Source organism: Fundulus heteroclitus, chromosome 11 (genome assembly GCF_011125445.2).
Source record: "Fundulus heteroclitus isolate FHET01 chromosome 11, MU-UCD_Fhet_4.1, whole genome shotgun sequence".
Taxonomy (NCBI): Eukaryota; Metazoa; Chordata; class Actinopteri; order Cyprinodontiformes; family Fundulidae; genus Fundulus; species Fundulus heteroclitus.
Genome location: NC_046371.1, coordinates 24,579,845 through 24,600,630, shown reverse-complemented (window position 1 = coordinate 24,600,630; position 20,786 = coordinate 24,579,845). Strand labels below are relative to the sequence as shown.

General features: G+C 41.5%; 3 protein-coding genes across 3 annotated transcripts in view; all 3 read left to right on the top strand.

Moving 5' to 3' along the window:
* The first annotated feature begins 1,781 nt into the window (after nt 1-1,781).
* dpagt1 (dolichyl-phosphate (UDP-N-acetylglucosamine) N-acetylglucosaminephosphotransferase 1 (GlcNAc-1-P transferase)) lies at nt 1,782-9,151 on the top strand. Its single transcript, XM_012867156.3, has 9 exons — nt 1,782-2,257; nt 2,376-2,496; nt 3,102-3,315; nt 4,020-4,166; nt 4,887-4,971; nt 5,080-5,268; nt 6,091-6,178; nt 7,753-7,908; nt 8,857-9,151. Exons 1-9 carry the CDS (start codon nt 2,091-2,093, stop codon nt 8,920-8,922), a joined length of 1,233 nt encoding a protein of 410 aa, XP_012722610.2. The 5' UTR covers nt 1,782-2,090; the 3' UTR covers nt 8,923-9,151.
* Nucleotides 9,152-11,093: 1,942 nt separating this feature from the next.
* LOC105929432 (histone H4 transcription factor) lies at nt 11,094-16,846 on the top strand. Its single transcript, XM_012867223.3, has 9 exons — nt 11,094-11,518; nt 11,593-11,819; nt 13,731-13,842; nt 13,929-14,081; nt 14,173-14,250; nt 14,365-14,485; nt 14,572-14,710; nt 14,798-14,922; nt 16,144-16,846. The coding sequence occupies exons 1-9, from the start codon at nt 11,362-11,364 to the stop codon at nt 16,493-16,495; spliced, it is 1,464 nt and encodes a 487-aa protein (XP_012722677.2). The 5' UTR covers nt 11,094-11,361; the 3' UTR covers nt 16,496-16,846.
* A 2,065-nt stretch (nt 16,847-18,911) lies between these two features.
* Nucleotides 18,912-20,786, top strand: part of si:ch211-117m20.4 (CUB and sushi domain-containing protein 3) — a 3,360-nt gene continuing 1,485 nt past the window's right edge. Inside the window, exon 1 of the mRNA XM_012867088.3 lies at nt 18,912-19,177. Coding sequence (XP_012722542.2) covers nt 19,075-19,177 — 103 coding nt within the window. The 5' untranslated portion in view covers nt 18,912-19,074. The remainder of the gene's footprint in view (nt 19,178-20,786) is intronic.

Here is a 20,786-nt window from a genome sequence, read left to right as displayed (position 1 = left end):
GATTTATTTCCCCCCAGATTGCGGTTTGTAATATATAATTTTTAAATGCTGTTATGAGCACCTCTGCTCTCACTTGTCTGTATATAGTTTTGCTCCTATGTAGATCAGTGCTGTTGTCTGTAGATCGGTGTCTGTGTACATAGCCTATACATACAGTATATATATATATATATATATATATATATATATATATATATATATATATATATATATATATATAGGAAGAAAGAGAGAGAAATTTATGTGTGTATAAATTGTGTGTGTATATTAGATTAATATATAACTGCAAAATATGTAAGTGCATGTACATTTTTCATCCAGTTTGACTTCAATTTAAATAGTTTTGGTTCTGAATAAATATATGTAATCTGTCTGAAATGTCACGAGCGTTGTGAACATATGATTAAAATGAGATCTGAGCTGCCTCCTATTCATTTTGACAGCAGATGTCTGATCTGTGGTCTGACCCAAGATGGCCGCCATGTAGGCACGTCGGCCCAGCGGCCGGCAGCGTACAATGGGGCGTCTACGTATATGATGTCTATGGTTGTGACGACCAGACAGGGAACCGCAGTGACCAAAAGGTGGCGCTGCGGGGGAGGAAGGGGTGAACAAATCAAGCAGCGGAAGGCAAAGCCTTCAAAATAAAAGCAGCTATTATTATTATTATTATTATTATTATTATTATTATTATTATTATTATTATTATTATTATTATTATTATTATTATTATTATTATCATCATTATTATTATCATCATCATCATCATCATTATTATTATTATTATTATTATTATTAGACAAAAAAGAGAGACGAAGAAGAAAAGATATGGACATTTTGGAGGCTGTCTGTTTAAATAGCCTCCCAAAGATATTCTATCCGATACCTCAAAGGTACATTTTTTGTATGTTATATATAATATTGTCATAAAGTTAAGTTAAGCGTCAAAAAGACAAAATGCAAAATATTAGTCGTCAGTTAGACTGCTGTCTGTCCCCGGGGGAGTAAGTTTGTTTTCTAAGGAGTTTATATTTAAAAAAGAACAAGAGATATAATAAATAAATAAATGTAAAGTTAAAAAGCTGGAAATATTGGAACAGCGTATGGTTAACCTAAATATTATGTTCCATATGTCACATACCTTTAGAGCTCATATCTAAAGGAACGCCCAACTTGTGGTTATTTATATTAATCTCAGTGTGTCTGCGTACTGTATCTACTTTTTCGTCTTTTATTTTGTTTGCAAATTGTTGTATTTTTTGCTGCATTTTCTTGTCAGCTAATATTTTTTTCTATTTTTTCTATTTGTTTATTCGTACCATAGGAGCTAAGTAAACGCCTCATCATTTACAGGTTATGTCGCGTTAATTAACATACAAAGAAAAACATTGTTTTACTGCCAGTTTTTGTCAACAGGTGGCATAATTTTAATTTTCTCTCTGCCATATTAAGCGAAGAAGAAAACGACTCTTCCGTGTTTGTCAAAATAGCGTCAATTCTATCGTATTTTATGAAGTTAGGGGAAATGTAAAAGTAAAACATGTTTGACTAAGCTCAAATACAACGTGTCAAAATGTGTTTTTTTTAATGTCTGTAACATAAAATATCATCAATTGTGCTTGTTTTATGAAACAACAAGTTTAAATTAACAAGAGGTTTCTCACGATTCCAGTCCAAACGCCGGACTCTCACTGAGCTGTGCTCAGTGCGGACTCTGCGCAGTTTTATTTTGAAAGTCTTAAACGGAAGTCATCTCTATAGCGACGCCCGTAACTTCACGGTTGAGTCGTTAACAGACGTGGAGTTCAGAGAGAGTCAGTTTACAGATTATTACAGCAACGCCTCCTTATCAGAAAAATTATATGAGCCGCAGCTTTAACTAATGGAGCCTTTTCTGTTAAACTTTCTCCACCTGGCGACGTAATCACTAAAGCGGCTTCCGGGTTTTTACAATGACAGCGTAACGCGATGATGCCTCAGTGAAAAACCCCCTACAGGAGCTTCCTCATCGGTCGCGTTGCAAAGGACACACCGGTGAGATCAGCCGCTGCAGAGACGTGATTTGATGTGAGACCGTCCGATTGACGAGGATGGCTGAACACGTGTCGCCTGTGCCCGTCCTGCCGCTGGTCATCAGCTGTTTTATGTCAATCCTGGGCTGCCTGGCGACCCTCAAGCTCATCCCTGCCTTCAAAGACCACTTCATCTCAGCCAGACTCTACGGGATGGACCTGAACAAGACGAGCAAAAAACAAGTGTGAGTTGGTTCGGGGGCGTCTCTGTTGTGTTGTTGCGTCCTTTGTGTGTTAACTCACCGGGATGTCTGTCTCCTCCTGACCTCACGCTTTCTGGTTCTCTCTCTCCCATCTTTGCAGCCCAGAGTCCCAGGGAGTGATCAGCGGTACCGTCTTCCTCATCATCCTCTTCTGCTTCATCCCAGTGCCTTTCCTCAGCTGCTTTGTGGGCGATCAGTGCACGGGCTTCCCACATGATGAGGTTGGTTATGCGTCAGAGAAGCCCATATAGATCTGGGCAATTGTTTTAGCTACACTGGTAAAAATGTGGCAAAAAAAAACATGTATATATTGACTTGGATCATTATCCCGTTGAAAGGCCCGGCTATGACTTATTTTCTGGTACGATACACCAAAATTGGATTTAAAATGTTTCAGCATTTCAAGGTTAATGATGCCGCGCACGCTAACAAGATTTGCAGGGCCTTTGGAAGAGAAATTGGGCCCCCAACGTTACAGATCCTCCACCGCACTAAGCTAGAGGACATAAGGCGTGTTTATTTTTGTTGTTGTTTTTTTTTTGCACACAAATCCTTTGTTTTACCCAGAAACATGCCTGAATCTAGTTCTGTCCCAGCAGATTTTGTGTCTGTGACAGTAGAACAGAAAAAGGTGTTTGGGCTCACTCCCGAACCTCCAATTGGAATAAAACAAGAATCAATGGGTTATTATAGAAACTCAAGGCACCATAATTAACTAATTTAAGGGGCTTTTCAACACATTTGTCTGTATTTGTTTATTTATTTTCTTAAATCTGAGATGCTGATCTGGTTCGCTTCTCTCTGTGTCTCTGTTTTGCTCGAGCAGTTTGTACAACTGATCGGTGCACTTCTGGCCATCTGCTGCATGATCTTTTTGGGCTTCGCTGACGACGTGCTGAACCTGCGTTGGAGGCACAAGCTCCTGCTTCCTACCATGGCTTCTCTGCCGCTGCTCATGGTCTACTTCACAAACTTTGGCAACACGGTCATAGTGGTGCCCAAGCCCTTCAGAGTGCTGCTCGGGATGCACCTGGACCTGGGTACGTTGATCGCGGCACCGTTTTGGTAAATGAAAGACCAACGAGGTACATCTTTAGGTGTAAGGCTTTACCAGCTTTGCAGAACTAAATTGGGGGGAAAAAAAATGTGCCTAATCTTTTACGAAATAGCTCAAGCTCAGCCTGTCTGGATAGAGAGAGTCTGTAAACATCAATGTTTAAGTCCAGCCACGGACTTTGACTGGGCCGTTCTTACGCAGATTTCCCATCAACCCTGACCAGTTTAAAGAAAATGACTCCCACAGCATGACGTGTTTGCTTGGTGTGCAGAGTTAGTTGTCCTCCGAAGCAGATATTGTTTTCTAACAACAGTAACTTAATGATGCCGTTTGTTCACCAACGATCTCTAACAAAGCTCCGGGACCTTTACAGACCTGCTGGACTTGAGCTACTAATTTGGTAACTTTTGTTTATTGGGGTTTTAGAGTGACGCTGGAGGGACACAGATCTATGCGTGTCAGCTTTTTTGCTTTATTTTAAATGTACAAAAAAAAAAACGAGTTTATGCTTGTAGTATGGTGAATGCTATGCTTACATTTCCAATCATTACATGATTCCTGCTTGACGTAGTGGCGATAATTCAACGTTTCCTCTTCAAACCGCACGTCGCTTAAAGCACAACCGACGCCGGAAATGACGAGTGCGATGGTGTTTCTATGTTTTGAGTGATTTGCCGTCTCCTGCAGGTATCCTCTATTACGTCTACATGGGAATGCTCGCGGTGTTCTGCACCAACGCCATCAACATCCTAGCCGGCATCAACGGCATCGAGTCGGGTCAGGCCCTGTTTATCTCGGGCTCCATCATCGCCTTCAACCTGCTGGAGCTCAGTGGTCGGTGACTATTGTCATTCCTCTTTATCAGCCTGATATGTCTGATATTTAGTACACGTTCTAATTAGCATTTCATGTGTGCTTCCGATGTATCTACTAGTGTTGCACCGATACCAGTATCGGACGGCGATCGGTATCGGTATCGGCGAGTACCAACAAATAGGGCACCGATACCATTTTGATGTTTGTATGTCACTTGAACGCAGCCTTCTCTCTCCTGACTACTATTATACATGTTATATAAGTTCATGAAAGTTGCACTATTTTGGTGTTTGAGAGCCAAAACTCAGGGTTTAAAAGAGATTATTCAATTATTAATGTAATTTTACTGTCTTACTGTTGCACTACTATTATTCATGTTATAATTTCACGAATGTTGCACTATTTTGGCCTTTGAGAGCCAAAAGTTTATTCAACTATTGTCACCCATTCTAGGTAGGCAATAAAAAGTTCTGTTACCCTAAGTAGCATGCAGTTCTTCATATACACACACATTAATTTCAAACAGATGGTATCGGTATCGGCCAATACTGCACAGCCAGATATCGGGTATCGGTATCGGGGCCAAAAAATGTTATCGGAGCAACACTAGTATCTGGTATATAAAAGTATATGAAATGTACAGTTTCAAAATAAATGTAGCACCACCATCTGGCATTTTAAAGATGGCCCAGTTATTTTCTTCTTTTTTTGTTGTTGTTGTATTTGTATGACATATAGGAGATTACCGAGATGACCACGTCTTCTCGCTCTACTTCATGATACCGTTCTTCTTCACCACATTGGCGCTTTTTTACCACAATTGGTGAGTGAATCCCAAAGCCTCCGGCACTTTTCCACAACGCCCTTTGTCTCTTTTGACGACGCCGACTGGCAGCCGATTTGACCCAGAGCACAACCCGTGTCGGCGCAGGTATCCGTCGTCGGTGTTTGTGGGAGACACGTTCTGCTACTTCGCCGGGATGACCTTCGCTGTGGTTGGCATCCTGGGACACTTCAGCAAGACCATGCTGCTGTTCTTCATTCCCCAAGTGGTGAACTTCATCTACTCGTTACCTCAGCTCTTTCACATTATCCCCTGTCCCAGACACAGGCTCCCCAGGTAAATTGCTCGTCATTATTCTGGTAAAGTTTTCGTCTTCTTGGCTGTCTTAATTTAAATGTCGATTTTAATTTTTTTCTGGCTTTCTGAATTTGTTGTAAAAAAAAAAATGTGACTTCTTTTTAAATGACGTTCCCTAGTCCTTGGAATTGACCGTTTCTGAACTACGTTTGTTTAGCCTGGTAACATAGAGCTAATAATTATGGTCAAATCAGGGGTGCACCTGACTCAAAGAAGTAGTAAATGTTGAAAATCCTAAAAACAAAGAAAATAAGTCTAGATAAATTGCAGTTTGTGTGAAAGAGAAAGTTGTTCTTGTCCCACTCATAGAGTACATGTCATAATTATTAGCATTTCTGATAAAAGATGGGTATAATGCCTTGAAATATATACATCTTTTATTATCACATTAGTGTGTTTTATTTTACTTTTGCTTTGTTTTTTGCAGTTTACTGTTTGGTAGAAAAGTTCCCAAGTCATTTTTTCACAGCTTGATTTTTTATTTTAATTTTTTTATGTCAGTCATGTGAAGCCATAACATTACTTTAATTTCTTATGCTTATTTTGGAGGGTATTTCAAGTTGCAAGAAAACAAAACCAGATTTTAATATGGTGCAATGACTGGACTGAAATTTTATAAAGATAGTCACTGTGCTATAAAAATGTTTAAACAACCTTGAGAAATTTTAGGGGATTTAATTGGTCAAACCCATTTTTAAAATAATGCAAGAAAGTTTCAACCTCTTTAAAAGGAAAATGTATTTACAGCATTTTGTATGTTGATAACGTTTGTGTGTTTTTTGTTTTCTTCCCAAATGAAAGGCTGAATCCTGACACTGGCAAACTGGGGATGAGCTACTCTAAATTTAAAATGAAAGACCTCTCACAACTTGGAAGACTCATTTTGCAGGTAAAAATCCTTTTCAGTTTCAGTATCCTAATGGTGGAGATATCTACCGATGGTAAATGGCTAGTATTTGTGTAGTCCGACAACCCCAAAGCGCTTTACACTATAATCGCCCATTGATGGCTACGTGCTCTTCATACAATTAGAATATTATGGGGAAAGGATTTCAGTAATTCCATTCAAAAAGAGAAACTTTTATATCATATATCTTTTAATTTTGATCGCTATAACTGACAACTAATGAGAACCCCAAATTCAGTATCTCAGAAAATTAGAATATTGTGAAAAGGTCCAATATTAAAGACATGTGGTGTCACGCTCTAATCAGCTAATTAACTCAAAATGCCAGCAAAGGCCTTTAAATGGTCTCTCAGTCTAGTTCTGCAACACAATCATTGAAAATAAAAACTGCTGACTTGACAGTGGTCCAAAAAGATGATCATTGACACCTTGGACAAGGAGGGCAAGATACAGAAAGTCATTGCTAAAGACGCTGGCTGTTCACAGAGCTCTGTGTCCAAGCATGTTAATAGAAAGGTGAAGGGAAGGAAATAAGGTAGAAAAAAAGTGTACAAGCAATAGGGATGACCGCACCCTGGAGAGGATTGTGAAACAGAACCCATCAAAAAAAGAGATTCAAAAAGAGTGGACTACAGCTGGAGTCAGAGGATCCAGAACCACCAGACAGACGTCTGCAGGACATGGTTTCAGCCGTCGCATTGCTGGAGTCAACCACTCTGGAACAAGAGACAGAAGCGTCTCTCCTCGGCTGAAGACAAAAAGGACTGGATGCTGCTGAGTGGTCCAAAGTTTTGTTCTCTGATCAAATTAAATTTAGCATTTCCTTTGGAAATCAAGGTCCCACAGTCTGGATGTAGAGAGGAGAGGCACAGAATCCACGTTGCTGGAGGTCCAGTGTAAAGTTTCCACAGTCACTGATGGTTTGGGGAGCCGTATCATCTGCTGGTGTTGGTCCTCTGTGTTTTCTGAGGTCCAAGGTCAACGCGTCCGTCTACCAGGAAGTTTTAGACCTCTTCATGCTCCCTGCTGCTGACCAACTTTATGGAGATGCACATTTAATTTTCCAACAGGACTTGGCACCTGTACACAGTTCCAAAGCTACCAGCACCTGGTTTGAGGACCATGGTATCCCTGTTCTTAACTGGTCAGCAAACCTACCTGACCTTAACTCTATAGAGAATCTATGGGATTATGGGGAAGATGCAATACACCAGACCTAATAATGCAGAAGAGCTGAAGGTCACTATCAGAGCAACCTGGGCTGTCCTAACACCTGAGCAGTGCCACAGGCTGGTCAGAGGTCCAACTACTCGCATGTAGGGACGCTTACTCTTGTGGTCAGACATGCTCATAAAGGCAGCGCAGTGGCAGCTCTTTAATTATGCTTCGTCTCTGTCAGTCTGCCCCAGAGCAGCTGTGGCTACTAACATAGCTCACCACCGTCAGGGTGTGAATGACTGATTGTAGTGTAGAGCGCATTGGGGTCGTCGGACTAGTTAAAGCCCTATACAAGTACAAGCCATTTACCATTTAAATGTTGTTTGTTGTGTTGACAGGTAGCAGAGTTATTAAAGGTGCTCGAGGTGCGGCGAGGCCAGGACGGAGACGGAGATTTCATCGAGTGCAACAACATGACTTTAATCAACCTCGTACTGAAATTCTTCGGGCCGATCCACGAGAGAAACCTCACAGTCATCATGCTCGTCATTCAGGTAAACAAAGCAAACCCGACTACAAAGGCACGTGAAAGCTTTTGAACCCCTTTAACTTTTCCACATTTCCACACACTTCAATCTCTGTTATTTAGGTTTTATGTGATGGATCAACACAAACTAGTGTGTCATTATAAAACTGCAGGAGAGTTGTTTTTTTTGTTTTTTGTTTTTTTATTCAAAATCTGAAATGTGTGCTGTGTATTTGTGTATCTTTACTAGCTTTGCATATCTGGAAACAGGCATTTTTACCTTTTTTTTTTATTTTTATTTTTTTACAAATAACTTAAGCTCAGTCACACCCACAGCTATTTATTGTTATTTTTTTCATAATTGGATATAGGTCCTGGCTTTGACTAGACATTTTTAACAGGTTTTCCTCCACGATTGCCCTGGGTTTAGCACCAGCTATCTCCCCTTTAAGCCTCTGCTAAAGAAAAGCCCTGCCCACTGCATCATGCTGCCACCAGCATGTTTCTTTAGAGTGATATGCAGTATCAGTTTTCTGCCACACAAAGCATTTTGCTTGCAGGCCAAAACGTTCAGTTTTGGTGCCACATCTTTTCTGTGTCACAACAGGGTTTGTGGCAAATTGCAAACTTTCAACGACGACTTTCTTCTTGCTACTCTTTCATCAAGACCAGGTTGCACGGATAATAGTCGAGCTATTCTCCCGTCTGAGCTGTGGATCTCTGTAGCTCCTCTAGGGCTGAATAAAATACATGCAAGACTTTTCAGATTTTTATTAGTAAAACAAAAAAAACTATCATGTCTACCGTTCATTCTATTTAAGTTTGTACTGTTTTGTGTTAGTCTGTCGCTTGAATTTCTAATCGTGAGTGTTAAAGTTTGCAGTTGTAGTATAAAACATGGAAGGCGCTGTAGGTGAAAACCTGTTAGTCCGATTAAAACAGTCTGTCCTAACGTTGAGTTCTGTCTCTCCCTCAGGTGATGGGCAGCGCATTGGCTTTTGGGATTCGTTATCATCTGGTGCGTCTCTTCTATGACGTCTAGACGCCTCCGTTTCAAAGCCAAGAAAACCTCATATTTTTGTGGAAATACCTTACAGGCCTGTCCGTCAGGGAGGTTGCCACCTAAGAGCCAAAACACTAAATTAAAACCTATATTTCAGGCATCTCAACAGCTGGACTGAATTCCACCAGAAAATAAAACTGGTTGTTTAATTTATTGCAAAAATCCTTTAAGTATATATTTGTACTTTTTTTTTTTTTTTTTTTTTTTTTTTGGCAAGAAAGTACAAAAGGGTGTCAACTTTCTTCTCCTAAACTTGTGACCAATTAATAACCAGATTTGTAAACATTTATGCCCACCCCACTAAGCATCATAATGGGTTGTTGCATCAATCTACTATTTAATACAAATATTTAGGGGGGAAATTCTTCATCACGCGAGCATAAACGGCAACCTTTGGCTTGTACGATGGAGGAGTTTTTTTGTTGTTTTTTTTTTTCTATTTTGCTCTGAGCCATTTCAGACAATGGTTACTGTAAAGGAATTGAGTTGCATATAAAGAAGCTAAAATCAGTTTGAGGGCTATAATAGAAAATGGGATGAGCGGAGGTACAAAAAAAGGCACATTCAAATGGAAAAACTGGGATAACGGAGTCTGGATTGTTCTGTAAGCAAAGCTTTATGAAGGAGGAAAGATTTAAAAGTTCACTGGCATGTGAATTATTTTAAAGAATGTAATTACAACTGAGGCACTGTTTATTTTTTGGAATTAAATAAAAAATGTCAAACTAAAAAAAATATATGGTTTATATTTAAAGCTGGGCTTCCATTATCATTTGAAAAGTGTTTATTTTATACAGGAAAAAGTTTCTGCACCGCAGGAACTAAATACGCTATTTTAGCTGCAGTTAACCTACTGATGTATTTAGGTAAAATCCAGAAAATGTGAGCAGATATGAACAGACTTATTGTTACAATCGGTTAAATAAAGATCTAAACTAGCTCGAGTCTGTAGAGACATTTTAGGTCAACTGTGGTTTGACACTTGATTATAAGTGGAAGTGAGCACAGGGTCTACGAGAGGATACTCAAACTGTCTGTTTCCAGGAATCTCATCCATGCTCTTGAGGCTGTGCTGGGAGACACAGCAAATCTTCTGACATCAGCTCATATTGATGTGACATCCAGGTGGCGTTAGACTGCGTGTGTAACCTCTGTAGGATCCAGGTATCGCCCAGCGCTATCAGTAGTAACACTGAGCCTGGTCAAATGCAGAACTACTAAAAAGCAGGCAGAAAAATGAAGGGGGGTGTATCTGTGGCTCCACCTGCAAAAATCATTCCTTTGTTTGGGGTCATCTCATTGTTGTCCCTTTATTTTGCCTGTTAATTTAATTAACATCAAAATAGCTGACAACGCCCTCTACTACTGCACTGATCAATCTGCCAGAAATTTAACAGTTTTGATATTATGCTTATGGTCATTTCTAATTTTAGAGAGAGTGAGAGAGAGAGAGAAAAAACTGGCTGTTCACATGGCTGCATAAAATCCGACTGAAAAGTTGGTAGGAAAAGCCACACAAGCAAAGGATATAATTGCAGCCTGGTTTTATGGAATTATGAGGCAAAGTGTACTGTACAATACATGCAGATGCTACTCAGTAGACCACTGGGAAATTTAAAGTCCTCAAAAACTCAGTGCATGCAAGAAGATTACCTTGTCCATTCACTAACTGGGATACATAATATAATTTTGGATCCAATTTATAGATTTTTGTATTTAATATATTTGTTGTTCCGAATCAAAAACGTATGCGGGGAAAAGTTATGTTTGCACATAAGAAGCCAACATGATAAAACCTCTGAAAATTAGATAATTGGATAGGATGTTTGCTCACATCAAAATCACATTTAAGGAGGAATTCAATCCCTCCAACTTTATTAAAGACAGTGTATGCTCGTCTCTATAGTTTGATCCAGTTCAACTTGAATTATCATATTTGATTAATTGAATTCTAGCATATTTAATTCCGCTTGGTTATAAGGATTATTAAACACTGTATTTAGGTAAGTATTGAACCATATTTTTGTTTCAGCCCGGAACATCGTGTTACACTTTGCGCATTTCCGGCGCGCAGCGGAGCTGTTTCCGGCCGGCGCTGGAGCTCCGCGGGACGATGTCTGCAGCCCAACTCCTTCCATCAACTCCGACCCCGTCCTGATGCACGGGGGGGGGGGGGCTGTCCACAGTAAAAAAAAATAAATGAATGCAGCTGTTATTGAGCGTGTCATATTAACCCGTGGGGTCTGTCCTGAGTGGGCTGTCCGCTGTTAAATGTCTCGTGCGTGTTTTGCACGGGGGCAGCTAGCCTGTGGTGAAGCAGCAGAGTAATGGCGCTCACCTAGAAACACAAACAGCGAGTTTCTATCCGGGCGGGCGGGACTAAAGGCGTTCTGAGCCAGCTCCAGGCTTTAGAGGACGATGGCTCCGAATAAACGCGCGCAGAAGAAAACGCTCAAGGTGGGGTGTGAGTGGGCTTCGTGTGGGGAGTCGTTCAGCCAGATGGAGAACTTCTGTCAGCACGCCGAAGCTCACCTCCCCGACGAAGCGGAGGAAGCAGGCGGCGGGTTCAGCTCAGGTAACAGTCTCCTCCTCCTCCGACGCCGCATCGTTCCCCTAAATGCAGTCAGACTAAAACGCGTTGCTGTCCAGGGGAGAGGAACTGTCTGTGGAGAGACTGCGGCTTCTGCTCCGTGGACGGCCCCGAGGAGCTGCGACGCCACCTCCTCTTCCACTGTTACCACACCAAGCTGAAGCAGCTGGGCCAGCAGGTGCTGGACGCCCAGCCGGACCTGGGTGGCTGCTCCATCGCCTACCACAACCGCAACATCCTGCCAGACATCCCGGACAATTTCGTCTGTCTTTGGGACGACTGTGAGGTGGGATTCAAATCGTTAGCAGGAGGGTTTGGGAGGGTTTTATGAATGCAGCTAGAGGAATGTGCAAATGCTTCTGGGATTTGATGTCCTGTCCGATTTCTGCCATCGGAAGCCCCCCCCCCCCCCCCCCTCCTGCCCGATTGAAATGCATACATTCATTTGTCCACCTTGTCCAAAAATGTGTCGTATTAATGGTTTTCGTCTTTCACCTGTACACATCAGCCCGGCCCTATGTGGAAAAGTTATAATCCCCTCCAGAGTGCGAAATACAGGGGGGTCCGGGGGGGCTCGACCCCCCCCCCCCCTGATTAACCCATGAGACCCCCTGAAATCCTCAAAAGCAAAATTTAAAGGGGGTCTTAAATTGTGTCAAAAAAATTAAAAATGAAATATTTTTTGTCACTAATGGTCACTAAAAAAATTTTAAGCTCAACATGTCCAGTATTTAAAATTCAAAACATTTATTCACAAATTTCAGAATTAGAATCAGACATACTTTTAATGATGTTCTTTTTTATGCCAAGTGGAGCCAGCCAATCCTATTCGCGGATGCAAATTAGGCATGTGCGCGCCAAACAGAAGAATAACGTAACGTTGACAACAATTAATACTAAAAATGTTTAAATTTTAGTATTAGGAACTGATCTTATCTGTTGTGTCTGTGCACTTTATCTGTTTCACTGTTGATGAATGAGAAAGTCCTCTCTAGACCTTGTATGTCTGGTGAATGTGAAGAATTGACATTAAAGCTAACTTTGACTTTGACATTGTAATGTTATAGGCCTACTGCATATTGAGAAAATTTACATCGTTATTGCGCAACAATCGGGAGATGGGGACCCCCCCAAATATTGATAGGTATTTCGCACACTGATTCCCTCAACCCTGATAACTGCCTGACTGAGCCTTCCTAGGTTGCAACTACTCCCCTAAGGCACTTTTATGCCAGCAATAACAAGAATTAAGTTGTTTACTTCTCTTAGGGCACACGTGTCAAACTCAAGGCCCGCGGGCCAAATCCGGCCCGTCAAGGCAATTTATCCGGCCCTTAAGAGCCAAAAAAAAGGCATATCATATCATGAAGTAGACACATATATCCTGAAAAAGTGTATAAAGCGGCTAAAGCTGTGCCTCCTGTAGTGAATGTTGATCTTTTTTTAACTGTGTAGTAACAGCATCCTGCCACTAGTTTTCCCACAACACATTAAAAACAACCCAGAAATGTCCAGAAAGAAAAAAAGTGATGCAGAATGATGAGTTTATAGTGTAACTCACCCCAATATCAACTTATTATGCAGATAAACTGGGCCTAAGGTGCTACTTTTATGTTAATGTGCATTTTTTTATATATATTTCTATATAAACTGAAATGAAATTATGAAATCAAAAGTATCATCTATACAGGTGCAACTGGCCCTTTTAATGACTTCATGATGTCAAAATGGCCCCATATAGAAACGAGTTTGACACCCCTGTCTTAGGGGGTAATTTTGGCCCTTTCTAATTTTTCAGAGTTGTTTTCATTCATTTACGTCGGATGTTTTTCAACAATAAATGACCCATTTAAATCCATTCCAAAGCACCTAATTGAATTTTAAGTCTGGACTTTGACTAGACCACTATAACACTTTTTTTTCCCCCACACATAAATTCTCTGTTCATCTGGAATTAATGTGCACCCAGAGTACTTCTTCTGGTATCCTTTTGTTGGTTTGTGTCTAAAATTGAACTCTTGACACATTTAAGCACAAGGACGTTCGGACATAACGTGCTTTTCGCTCTCTGTGGAAAATCATCTCCCAAAGTCTTATCAAACGGCATTGCCAAAGTGCTGGCATGTTCCATTTTATCAAAAAAAAAAAAAAATATATATATATATTGGCTTCTTCTTTATGTCCCCATTTGTCACAGCAAGCTCCGTATGAAAACCCGGAGTGGTTCTACCGGCACGTCGAGATGCACACCCTGTCCGTCGAGATACCCACCGGCGAGTGGGAGTTCCCCGTACGCTGTGGATGGAAAGGTATTTCGTCGCGTCCGTATCGGAGGGGGTAAGATTACAGATAATTTCCCGAACCGTGTTTCGCACGGCCTGCTGTCTTCCCCCAGATTGCGAGGCCACCGCTAAAGGGCGGCCCAAGCTGCGGGAGCACCTCCGCAGCCACACGCAGGAGAAGGTGGTGGCGTGTCCGGGCTGCGGGGGGATGTACGCCAACAACACCAAGTTCTTCGACCACATCATCCGACAGAACGCCGCGGAAGGTAATGCTTGAAATACTGGAAATGGTTGAAGCCCCCCTGTTGGGGGTCGGATTGTGTCTAATGGGTGCCGGGTGTGTGTCGGCCCCCGCAGGCCAGAGGTTCCAGTGTTCTCACTGCTCCAAGCGTTTTGCCACGGAACGCCTCCTCAGAGACCACATGAGGACCCACGGTCAGTTCCTCACGCGCACCGCTTCCAGGTTTTGGGCGCTCCCCCCAAACCCCCCCCCTTTTCGACCGTCTGAATGTCTAACCCCCTGTTTTGTGTTTTTATACGTCTCGACAGTGAGCCACTACAAGTGCCCTCTGTGCGACATGACGTGCCCCTCGCCCTCGTCGCTGCGCAGCCACATCAAGTTCCGCCACAGCAACGAGAAGCCGTACAGCTGCGAGTACTGCGAGTACAGGTGCTTTTTGGTCTCTTTTTCCGGGGCTTGCAGCGTCCTCCTCGTCGACGGGTACCAAACACTTTTCTCCTGTCCGTGTCCCGTAGCTGCAAGAATCTGGTGGACCTGCGGAAACACCTGGCCACGCACAGCAGCGACCCGGCGTTCCGCTGCGACGTCCCCGGGTGCGGCTTCACGTCCCGTACGCCCGGCACCATGAAGAGCCACCACCAGAAGGAGCACGAGGTGATGCCCCCCCCCTCCCCCCAAAATAACGGCCGCGCGTTTTTATGTCCCTGATGACGGGTACGTCCTTATTTTTCCTGTAACCAGGGCACTTTTGCGGCTCGCTACAAGTGTCACGTGTGCGGCCAGTGTTTCACCAGAGGCAACAGCCTGACTGTGCATCTCCACAAGAAGCATCAGTTCAAATGGCCGTCAGGACACCCCAGGTTCAGGTAAGTGTCCTGTTAGCGTAGCCACGTGGTGCTTTGAGAAAGTATTAGTACCCCTCAGACTAGGGCTGAACAATTAATCGCATTTTCAATATAATCGCGATTTAAAAAAAACGCAATTTCCAAATCGCAGATGTCTGCAATTTTTGGCTATGTAACAATTAAGGAATTAGCCACGTCCAGTAGGTGTTGGTAAAATGTTTAAAGTGGGTTTGCCTCCACATGGAAGGGAAGACAGTTGCAGCAGTGAGATATTCTAATTGTATTACTTGTTTTAGAGTTTATATAATCATACATAGCATTAAGTTCAGGTCAATCAGTTTAATACATAGACTTGTTTGTTGGTTGCACTTTGATCTTTATGTTCAACAAGGATTGATCAATTAAAAGCTGTTCTCTTGAATAATATTCTGATCAATAGAAATATTAAAACTTCTTGTTTTAAATAGTCCTTGTTTACAAACATCTTTATTTAGAAGCCATTTTTGTTGCTTGTGGTTAACGCAGAGAAAAGTCAAAATTGCAATTTTGGTTGAAATATATCGAATACTTTTTTTTGCGTTTTGACCACAACCTTCAATGTGGTTTATTGGGATGTTATGTGAAGAAGAAAAAAAAAAAAAAAAAATAGTGGGTCCGAAGCAAAAGGAATGCGGGGTTTTCAATTCAATTCAAAAACTTTTTATTAATATCTATCTCTATATCTATCCGGTTAGGCGTCTCTTTAACCAGCCTTTCAGTTTGGATGGACACGGTCTTGATTGGTTTGCAGTCGTGTGCTGTTTCCTAAATCCTGTGATGGATTGACCAGTAAAGGTCCAGTCCTGTGATATTCTCACTGCAAAAAACAGAACTAGAAATAAGTAAAATGTTTTCTTAAAATGAGTTTGTTTGTCCTTGATTTGAGCAGGTAAATAAGATGATTTGCCGATGGAATAAGATTTTTGCACTTAAAATAGGAACAATTCATCTCCATCATCTTATTTTGCGTGCAGGATGTCTAATTATCTTATTTGAGGGGTAAAAATACTCATTCCATTGGCAGATAATCTTATTTACCTGCCCAAATCAAGGATAAATACACTAACTTTAAGAACATTTTTACTTATTTTTAGATCCGTTTTTGCAGCGTAATATTACTGAGCACTCAATTAGACGTCAGACACGGTCTGTTTTTGTAAATGCAGTTTTGGTTCTTCGATTGTCTTTCTACAAACCTGTCAGGTACAAAGAACACGAGGACGGCTTCATGCGGCTGCAGCTGATTCGCTACGAAAGCGTGGAGCTGACGGAGCAGCTGATGAGAGAGAAGCAGAGGAGGCCGGCGGAGGAGGAGGAGGACGAAGACGAGGATGATGACGGCGGGCTCGCTGAGGGCCAGGAGCTGGAGGAGGACCCCGCAGCGGCGGCGGCGGCCGATGCACAGGTGCAGCTCAGAGGAGTCCTGCTGGAGGAGCAGAGGGCCGAAGAGGCCGAGCAAGTAGATGGCATGCTGTACGTCCTCGCCGGAGGGGAGGACTCTGTCATACTGCAGCTCCAGGGCGCCGCGCAGCAACAAGGCGTGCAGGGGGACTGACCCGACGCAGAGCTAAGCGGCGGCGCCGTCTTTCCTTTACTTTGAAAGCGCGTAAATGGACTCGACTCATAATAACGTCTGATGTTAATTACTGGCTCTACAGCTAAAACCATACAAGCCTTATTATGTGACGCAGTTGTTGTGGAAGATCATGTTTACCGGCGTTTAAAGCCATTTTTATTTATTCTGTGGGACTTTGATGCTCTGACACATCTGCTGCCACTTTTACAGCGGCATCCCTTAAAAACATAAACTTGGTATTGGCCAAAATGTTTGATGTTTGACTTGTTCCTCAGCTTGAATAGAGATTTAAAACAGTTTTCCTAAATAAAAACAATCGCTGCCATGAAAGCTCTTTCCCTTTTGTTATTTTAGGCTGGCCTGGTTTCTAATGATGGTAAATCTTCTGGAATTGTGACGTACAATAAGGTTGTTGACTGTCTGCGTTTATTAATATTTTGTTGTGACTGGACTTTATTTTGAACGGCGTGTCAGAACCGATCCCCCCCCTGTTCTTTATCGCACTGCCCCCTTCTGCCTCTTAATAAATACTGCAGCTTCAAAATAAAGAGTTTGGAATAAAATACTGGTAAAGATTTGATGGAAACCTTTATTGTTGTCTTTAATATGTTTTCTATATGGTTTGCTCAGTGGTACAAACCCTGACAAATAGGTTGACATTTAGGGCAACAGGTTCAAACTCAAATGCTCAAAGGCTGGTGTCCTGCAACTTTTAGACGCGTCGCTTGTTCAGTACACCTGAATCAAATTGCTAAACTGCCTCGGTAGGCTGGAATCAAGCTCTGTTAATCAGGTCATGTTGGAGTTAGATGTGTGGAAGCAGAGACCGAGACAGGGTCTTATAATATTTTAGAGAGAAAATTATCTTTGATCGTTCGTCTTTCTCCAATCTCTAGATCTTCCACTGTCCCGTCTCTTTTCAGCTCTCATCACAACAGGTTTCCTACTGAATTAGAGCTGGTTTGGTTTTGGACCATTTGTTGATTTCTCTGCTGGAGTTCTCCAGATTCTTACTGAAAATTACCGGCTCATTCACAGATTTTTTATTTTTTTTCCTCCACCCATCAGGGAGTACGAGGCGTTTTCACACACATTTATCTCCGGCTTTGTGACGATCCCACCTTGAGTGCTGGCTTGTAAAACAATCTCAGTCTTTGTGAAACCCAAAGCACACGGATCCAGATAAAGCCCTAGTAGTCTGGCAATCGCTACATGTTAACATGTTAGCAGGGAGTGGTGTTTTTTTCCTGGTTATTATGGAAACTTGGCATTCTTTGCCACCGTTTTCTACCAGTGAGCTCTGAAAAGTGTTTCCTTTTAACCTTTTGTCATCCTGCACACTGATGGAAAAATAAAACTCAGTCTTCCTCTAAACTAGAGGAAATTATGAGTGTTATATTCATACCCCAGAAAAACAGATACGTCAGATAAAAATATAAGTTACAAGAAATTTAGATAACCTTGAATTAAAGGTAAACCACATCGAGAGGAGCCGGTTCATCTGGTCAGGATGCCTCCTGGACGCCTCCCTGCTGAGATGTTCCAGGCACGTCCCGCGGGGAGGAGACCCAGAGGAAGACCCAGGAAACGCTGGAGGGACTGTATGTTTCTCTGCTGGCCTGGGAACATCACAGCATCCCCCAAGAGGAGCTGGCCCAGGTTGCTGGTGAAAAGCAACTCTGGGCCTCCCTACTTAGGCTGCTACCCCCGTGACCCGATCCAGAATAAGCAGAAGAAGAAAGGTAAACCACAGCTTTTTTAATGCTTTTATTACACTTACTGAGGTGAATTAATAAGTCATTAATGGTACCAACAATTATCCTGCCAGTGATGTTAATGGGTTTGTTTCATTTGATTTATTTCCCCCGGTACAATTACTACCTTTTTAATTTCAGCACCATACTGAGCTTAAATTCATGGTTACAGTTTATTAACGCAACACACTATTGCTGCCGTCAAAGACTGCTGTTACACATCTTTCCCAGGGATGTTAACACATTTTTCCTCTTCTGTTTAATGCTAATAATATTGGCTATGTTTTGTTCTAGACTTTTTGAGATGCTTCTAATTTTTAAAAACAACGATGAAAGCTATCATTTTTGCCAGTTTCTCATTCAGAATACTCTCCATGCGGCTAATTTATTGAATTAAAACAAATCTGGTGTATGAGAGGGCCTTTGCTAGAAAAAAAATAATTTTCCTTTTTCTGCATAACAAAAACACTGAAGTTAACACAATAATTGCCTTTAGTATTTATCTTTCATTCATGTTGTCCTTTCATCGTCTTACTTTATAGACTCTGAGTAAAGCTCAGTCAGACGACTCATAACAAGCATGTTGCCAGCTCTCCAGCTCCAGACAGCATTAGCAGGGTGTAGAGGATTAAGAAGCTCACAGAGCTTGGCTTACTGCTTCCTTGCTCTGCGGTGAACACAGCTCTACTGTCGCAGCTTCTCGCGCCTTTAGCCTTTACGTTTTCCGGAAGGCGTCGGGTGATATCACCGGCCACTTCTCAAATGCGTCTGCAGGTGTTCTGCAGCGAGTAATGGAGTTAGAAGATGGGCTCCCTGCTGGTAAATGTGCTCTTGTTTTTCCTGTTTAGGTTCTTCCACAAAGGGATTTCTCAGACGCCCGAGTGGAACGGAGAGCTGGAAGTCAGTGGTAAGATCTCCCAGTCTCTCGTTTATTTTCTGCCTTAAAGCAAACGTGTCACTCGTGTTGCAGCCTACAAGACATGTTATGTGCAGGAATAGTTCTATCGATGTCTTCAAAAACATAATGTGTCTGTTGACGTAACATAGTAGATTAGGATTGGTTAAAAATGCCCTACAAATTAAAAAAATAAAAATGATGGGTGAGAACTGGTGTAACTGGGTCATGTTAGCAGGCCGTCTTTTCACCTCTGTCCACAGATTTTCTATTTAAATTAGATCAGGGCTTCTTGATGGCTTCTCCGAAACATGAACTTTACTGTCATATAGCCATTAATCATGCACAATGATTAAGGCTACTGTCCATTTGGAAGACCCATTTATGCCCAAGTTTAACTTCTCTGCTGTTGTCGTGAGATGTCTCATCAATATGCCTGAAAATGTTTCTTCATGATACTTTCTACTTTATTAAATGCACCCATCCATGCGGCGGCAAAGCACCCAAACCACATAATGCTGCTAGCCTCGCACTTCACAGCCGGGTCCGGTGTTATTACTCCGAAAGTCACGATGAACATTGAGATCAAACATTTCAACTTAGTTTTTATTAAAACACAGAACATATCTCCAAAAAATGACAGAACTTGTCCCTGACCGCATTTACTAACTGTGATCTAGCATTTTATGTCACTTTTGGAGTCATGGCTTCTTCCTTGCTGAGTGGCCTTTCAGTTTATGCTGGTACAGGATTACATTTTGTTTTTTGCCATCATCCGCAAAAGGTCTTTTGCTCTGATTCTGGGGTTCAGCCACACATTTAGCACCAAAAATGGTTCATCTCTGGAACACAGAACCCATGTTCCTCCTGAACAGTGCAATGGCTGACCATTCCTGTGGTGTTTATACCAGCATGTAATCGTTTGAACCGATGAACGAGGTCTTTGCAAGCATCTGGAAATTGTACCCAGATTTGAGGAGGTCCACAGTTCTCTTCCTGTTGTGCCGACTGATTAATTTTTTTTCCATGATGTCACACAAAGGAGCGGTATGTTTGAGATGTTGTCTTAAAATACAACCACAAATGTCTCTATTTAACTTAAATGTTGTTAATTGACAACATTATCCAAAGCCAAGACAAAATCTGGGCATTTTAGCGTATGTAAATTTACGAATTTAAAAAGACATCTAGATTATTCTCGCATTCAGCAAAATTAAAATGGGTTTTGTAATCCTAATGCCCTAAAACATTTAAAGTCTAGTCTGATTTGTAAAAAAAAAATAGAAGCTGATGCGTCTTCTTATAAAGTGTATGTATTTATTTGGTTTCTGCTGTGTGTATTTGTATATCTTCATCCATTTATGAACCCCTTTTAATTTTTTGCATTCTTTTAATTATTACTTATACATTACTTATATTACATAATATGTTCCTAATATTAATACTGTTATAAATTAATTATTAACTATTATTAATTAATTATTAAAGCTATTCAAATTAATAATACTTTTTATACTATTTATTTACAGCTTTTTATTTTATCGCACACAGTTCTGATAAACTGGTTTCTCAACAGGCAACACGACATAAAACAATTTGACTTTTGCCTCACTGTTAGAGG

Excerpts from the sequence above, each read along its gene's own strand:
- dpagt1 (XM_012867156.3), top strand. The coding sequence starts at position 2,091 with ATGGCTGAACACGTGTCGCCTGTGCCCGTCCTGCCGCTGGTCATCAGC. Across the intron at positions 2,258-2,375 it reads AAGACGAGCAAAAAACAAGT|CCCAGAGTCCCAGGGAGTGA; the intron begins GTGAGTTGGTTC and ends CCATCTTTGCAG. Across the intron at positions 7,909-8,856 it reads TCATCATGCTCGTCATTCAG|GTGATGGGCAGCGCATTGGC; the intron begins GTAAACAAAGCA and ends TCTCTCCCTCAG.
- LOC105929432 (XM_012867223.3), top strand. The coding sequence starts at position 11,362 with ATGGCTCCGAATAAACGCGCGCAGAAGAAAACGCTCAAGGTGGGGTGT. Across the intron at positions 11,820-13,730 it reads GTCTTTGGGACGACTGTGAG|CAAGCTCCGTATGAAAACCC; the intron begins GTGGGATTCAAA and ends CATTTGTCACAG. Across the intron at positions 14,251-14,364 it reads AGACCACATGAGGACCCACG|TGAGCCACTACAAGTGCCCT; the intron begins GTCAGTTCCTCA and ends ACGTCTCGACAG.